This window comes from Salvelinus sp. IW2-2015, unplaced genomic scaffold (assembly GCF_002910315.2).
Source record: "Salvelinus sp. IW2-2015 unplaced genomic scaffold, ASM291031v2 Un_scaffold1591, whole genome shotgun sequence".
Classification (NCBI taxonomy): Eukaryota; Metazoa; Chordata; class Actinopteri; order Salmoniformes; family Salmonidae; genus Salvelinus; species Salvelinus sp. IW2-2015.
The window spans coordinates 1-6,174 of record NW_019943014.1 but is presented as its reverse complement, the minus strand read 5'-3'; the positions used below and the strand labels follow the sequence as shown (position 1 = coordinate 6,174).

Here is a 6,174-nt window from a genome sequence, read left to right as displayed (position 1 = left end):
AGAAGATTTGCTTATGGGGGCGTTGTTTCTGTATACAGTGCCAGTCAAAAGTTTGGACACACCTACTCATTCAAGGTTTTTCTTATTTTGACTATTTTCTACATTGAGATAATAGTGAAGACATCAAAACTATGAATAACACATTAGGCAACAAAAATCAAAATATATTTTATATTTGAATTCTTCAAGTAGCCACCCTTTGCCTTGATGACAGCTTAACAGACTGTTGACATTCCTTCAACCAGCATCATTGGAATGCTTTTCCAACAGTCTTGAAGATGTCCCACATATGCTGACCTTGTTGGCTGCTTTTCCTTCACTCTGCGGTCCAACCATCCCCAACCATCAACTGATGGGTGGTGATTTGTGAGCCAGGTCATCTGATGCAGCACTCCTCACTCTCCTTCTTGTCAAATAGCCCTTACGCTGCCTGGAGGTGTGTTGTGTCATTGTCCTGTTGAAAAACAAAGAATAGTCCGACTAAGCGCAAACCAGATGGATGGTATTGCTGAGATGCTGTGTTAGCAATGCTTGTTAAGTGTGCTTGAATTCTAAATAACTCACAGCAAAGCACCATCACACCTCTCCCTCCATGCTTCACGTGGAAACACACATGCGGATCATCCGTTCACCTTACTCTGCCTCTCACAAAGACACAGCCGTTAGAACAAAATCTAACAATTTGACTCATCGGACCCAAGGACCAATTTTCCACTGGTCTAATGTCCATTGCTGTGTTTCTTTGGCCCAAGAAGTATCTTCTTCGTATTGGTCCTTTATTAGTATGTTCTTTCGAGCAATTTGACCATGAAGGCCTGTTCACTGGTCTACTCTGAACAGTTGATGTTGAGATGTGTCTGTTACTTTAACTCTGTGAAACACTATTTGGCTGCAATTTTTGGTTGTAACTCTAATGAAATTATCCTCTGCAGCAGAGTAACTCTGGGTCTTCCTTTCCTTGCGTCCTCAGAGCACCAGTTTCATCGTTGAGCTTGATGGTTTCTTGAAATTCTTGAATGTTCCAGATTGACTGACATTCACTGTCTTAAGAGTCAATGATGGACTGTAGTTTCGTTGTATTGGTTGGTCTGATGTGATTAAGAAGGAGCATCCAGACGCTACGCTTAATGCATTTATGAAATTGCTTCTTCCAATTATTGATAAACATGCACCTGTTAAGAAACTGACTGTTAGAACTATTAAGGCTCCATGGATTGATAAGGAATTGATAAACTGTGTGGTTGAGTGGCTAATAAGTCTGGCTGCACATCTGACTTACTGCAAATTGAGAAATMATGTGACTAAACTCAACTAAAAGAAGATGAAACTGTATTGTGAAGCCAAGATCAATGATATAAAGAATGATTGGAAAAAACTTTGTAGTACTTTAAGTTGAATCATGAACAGAAAGACAAAGTCAAATTCAACATCTTTCATCAAATCAGATGGCTTATTCATCACAATATCATTTGATGTTGCCAATTGTTTTATTGATTACTTCATTGGAAAAGTGGACAAACTTAGGCAGGAAATGCCAAGAATGAAAAGCTTTCTGCTAGCGCTTAGCAAACTCTGGGGGAAAAATTGTGTTTAACCAAATACAATGCTATTTCTCTGTAACCAAATTAACAACAGACTTTCAGCATGCTTTTACAGAACGGCACTCAACATGTACTGCACTGACACAAATGACTGACGATTGTTTAAAATACATTAATAATAAGATGACAGTGGGAGCTGTACTGTTAGATTTCAGTGCAGCCTTTGATATTATTGACCATAACCTGTTGAGAAAACGTATGTTTTATGGCTTTTCAACCTCTGCCATATCGTGGATTCAGAGCTATCTATCTAATAGAACTCTTTAATGGAGGCTTCTCTAATGTCAAACATGTAAAGTGTGGTGTACCGCAGGGCAGCTCTCAAGGCCCTCTACTCGTTTCTATGTTTTACCAATGACCTGCCACTGGCATTAAATAAAGCATGTGTGTCCATGTATGCGGATGATTCAGCCATATACGCTTCAGCAACCATAGCTAATGAAGTCACTGATACCCTAACAAAGAGTTGAAGTCTTTTTTGGAATGGTTGGCCAGTAATTAACTGGTCCTAAACATCTCTAAAACTATGAGCATTGTATTTGGTAAAAATCATATCTGCCTGGGGTCTGGCAGAATTAAGGCAGTTATACCATTTTAAAACCAAGTTGAGGAGACTAAACCACTGTCATGGTTAAAACATAAAGATTCAATGGTTGTAAAGGTGGGGAGATGTCTGTCTGTAGTAAAGAGATGTTCTGCTTTTTGACATCACACGCCTCAAAGCAAGTCCTACAAGCTTTAGTTTTTATCTTATCTTGATTATTGCCCAGTCATATGGTCAAGTGCTGCAAAGAAAGACCTAGTTAAGCTGCAGCTGGCCCAGAACCGAGCGGCACGTCTTGCTCTTCATTGTAATCAGAGGGCTAATATTAATACTATACACGCCAGTCTCTCTTGGCTAAGAGTTGAGGAAAGACTGACTGCGTCACTTCTTGTTTTTATAAGAAATATTAATGTGTTGAAAATTCCAAATTGTTTGCGTGGTCAACTTACACACAACACTGACACACACCCCACCGGAAATGCTACCTTTTTTTGTTATGTGTCGGACCCCAGTAGCCATTGGCGTTGGATAATGCGGATCCTAATGAATCAAATATTTATTTATAAATTNCCTGTGTTGCCTTACCCATACTATTACGGAGGGCAAGATGATAGTGATGGGGTGGAAGGGATTTGGGAGGAAGGAGGGTTTAGAAAGGGGGTGTGCTGTTAACGAGTGGGATGTGATGTTCAGGTTTTTGTTGTTCAGGATCTTCTGTGCGTTTCAATTGTTTTCTATTCAAAATATTTTGTTCCCTAATTGTTTTGTGCTTTAGTCAATCCCCTCCGAACTTCTCTATCCCTCTCTCTTCCCCTCTTCTTTAGCCCTTCGCCCCATATGTCTCCTTTCTCAGCCTCTTCAGTCTGACTCAATATGAGGTTATTTTCACGTGGTAAGCCTTTGCTACCTGGAAGAGTGAATGTGTAATTCAACGCCTGCCTGCAGGTAACTTTACACTTCTACTAGTGAAAAGGACGGTAAAGCACGGATGCATGCGATGCTTAACAACTACAGTGACGATACAGTCTTAATATGGATAATTGTAGAGGAAAACTGTGAGAATGTTTCTCTGTAAGGCGCTAAGGACCTCTATCAAGCAGAGAAATATAGTGAAATGGCTTGGACAGCCCTTGCGCCCAGGCTAATGTCTCATCCTGGCATGGCACTGTAGGAAAGTCCCAGGCTGCAAGTAGAGTGGAGGCCTCAGTGAAGTAGCAACCCTCTGCTGAGTGAACATTGTGAATTACACTCAGCAGATCCTATGCTATAAAACCTTAGTGAATAATAATTTGAACATTTGTGACACACGCTATTCACACTTTTCAAATGTATTTGTACTGCTTGTCAATAACAGAATTGAAAACAAATGTTTTTAAAGAGCAATCAAAGCCTTGGTTCAGGGTGTAGTATTTATTATTAGGAAGCCCCAATTAGCTACTGCTGAAACAGTATGTGTGTGACGAATGTGTGAGAAGCTGCAAAACTCTTCCATGTGGCACTACACCAAAGCATGAAACATGAACATAATAACAGATACATTAAATGGACAGAACTACATTACAGTTTAAGATAGGAAGTCACGCTATTCATTACCTACCTGATCTTTTGCTCTATCTTCACTTAACCAATCAGGATCTTGTAGTGAAAAAGAGTTGAGCTACTTGTGTCCACTGGTGTGTTCCAGTATATTTACAGTTTGCTGGCTGCTGTTTGTGTGAGCAGTAATGTGTGTGTTAATGCTCTYATTATTAGTGTTGATGTTTTTMGGGTTTCAGARTTCAGATGTTCCTCACAGAGTCCGGCAGGAGGGTGTGGTCCAGGTGTGGTCGGGGCAGGTAGCGGTGCTGGTTCTGACGGGCCGCGGTACTTCAGTGTGATGTGGTGTAAGGCCAGTGGGAGGAAACACAAACGCTGGCAGGGAGACGCTGTCCTGGTGACACAAGGGCGCACTGCCACGCTTAAAGACATGGAGGGCAAGGACATCGGCAAGGGTGAGTGTGTGCACATTTTAGGTTTCCCCCAACACAGATTAAACATAGTCCTTGACTAAAAATCATGCTCAATGGAGAATTCAGATTTGAAAGTGGTTTTAGTCCAGAGGGCTACTCTGTGGCCAGGAGACCGGCCCTGAGAGGGTTATTTTCCGAGTGCATCGGAGAGTGATTCAGATTGTGTGTGTAGGTAGTGGCTATAAGGTATCAGAGCTGGCATCGCTGGGTGAAGGAGAGACCTTGATGATAGGAGCTAAACAGGTGGAGGTGATGGGACTCATATCAGAGCTGGACTACAATAAGGGCCGCTGTTTCCTTGACGTCCATGTGGAGAAGGAGGAGCCTAAGATATCAGCTCCTCCCCCCTCACGACGCCCAGCTTCCAAACCGTTCTGCCGTCCYACGCTATTGGGCGGAGAGACTGATAGGGGAGTGGCCAAGCCTCAGGAGGAGGGGCCCTGTAAACCACGCCATGACCCTCTAGCACCAGGTAAATACACAGACATACAGTACACTCTCTCTCTCTCATCACACACACACATGAAGTTACACATTCTCACACACTTCAAACACACCACACTCATCTCTCTAATGGTGTGTGTAGGAGCCATTGTCATGCCCCGGCCCTCAACCAATCACCAGTGGGCGTATAACAAGGCAGGCCTCCCACTGGTGGATGTGGTGGTTGACCCCTACTTGACCGCTCACCTCCGACCCCACCAGCGAGACGGCCTGCTGTTRCTCTACGAGTGTGTCATGGGGATGAGGTAATGGGAGATGATGAATGATGAATCCTCTGATCACTACAAAATGTATGTTGTGTTCCACAAGGCTCTGTGCTGGGGCTGCTATTTATTTACTTTGATTGATTATGTGTGTGTGGGGTGTGTGTGTGTGTCAGGGCTACATGTAGGTACGGTGCTATCCTGGCAGATGAGATGGGTCTGGGTAAGACCCTCCAGAGCGTGGCTTTGACGTGGACGCTGCTAAAGCAGGGCCCATACGGCGGGAAGCCGGTTGCTAAGCTTGTGCTGGTGGTTGCCCCCGGCAGCCTGGTGCAGAACTGGGGTGGGGGGCGGAGTTTAAGAAGTGGCTTGGCAGTGAGAGGATCAACGTCTACACTGTTAACCAGGTAGGGGTGTGTGTTTGATCAGTGTCTACACTGTTAACCAGGTGGGGTGTGTTTGATCAGTGTCTACACTGTTAACAGGTCGGGGTGGTGCGTTTGGATCAGATCTGTCTACCTGTTAACAGGTGGGGGTGTGTTTGATCAGTGTTCTACACGTTACCAGGTCGGGGTGTGGTTTTGATCAGTGTCTACACTGTTAACCAGGTGGGGTGTGGTGTTGATCAGTGTCTACCACTGTTAACAGGTGGGGTGTGTTTGGAATCAGTGTCTACACTGTTAACCAGGTGGGGTGTGTTTGATCATGCTACAACCTGTTAACAGGCAGGGGTGTGTTGATCAGTGTCTACACTGTTAACCAGGGTCGGGGTGTGTTTATCAGTGTCTCACTGTTAACCAGGTAGGGGTGTGTTTGATCAGTGTCTACACTGTTAACAGGTAGGGGTGTGTTTGATCAGTGTCACGTGTTACCAGTGGGTGTGTGATCAGTGTCTACACTGTTAACCAGGTAGGGGTGTGTTTGATCAGTGTCTACACTGTTAACCAGGTGGGGTGTGTTTGATCAGTGTTACACTGTTAACCAGGTAGGGGTGTGTTTGATCAGTGTCTACACTTTACCAGGCCAGGGGTGTGTTTGATCAGTGTCACACTGTTAACCAGTCGGGTGTGTTTGATCAGTGTCTACACTGTTAACCAGGTAGGGGTGTGTTTGATCAGTGTCTACACTGTAAGCAGTGGGGTGTTTTGATCAGTGTCTACACTGTTCACAGGTCGGGGTGTGTTTGATCAGTGTCTAACACTGTTAACCAGGGTGGGGTGTGTTTGATCAGTGTCTAGCACTGTTACCAGGTAGGAGGTTGTGATCTAGTGTTAACACTGTTACCAGGTAGGGTGTGTTTGGATCAGTGTCTA

At 44.0% G+C, this 6,174-nt stretch overlaps 1 protein-coding gene across 1 annotated transcript; it reads left to right on the top strand.

Moving 5' to 3' along the window:
• Window positions 1-3,801: 3,801 nt before the first annotated feature.
• On the top strand, window positions 3,802-5,268 carry LOC112071344 (DNA repair and recombination protein RAD54B-like; the record flags this gene model as incomplete). The annotated part of the gene is made up of 4 exons (XM_024138796.2): window positions 3,802-4,136; window positions 4,327-4,626; window positions 4,741-4,903; window positions 5,038-5,268. Coding segments are annotated over exons 1-4 (809 nt in total), but the record flags the coding sequence as incomplete, so codon positions are not given.
• Window positions 5,269-6,174: the final 906 nt, after the last annotated feature.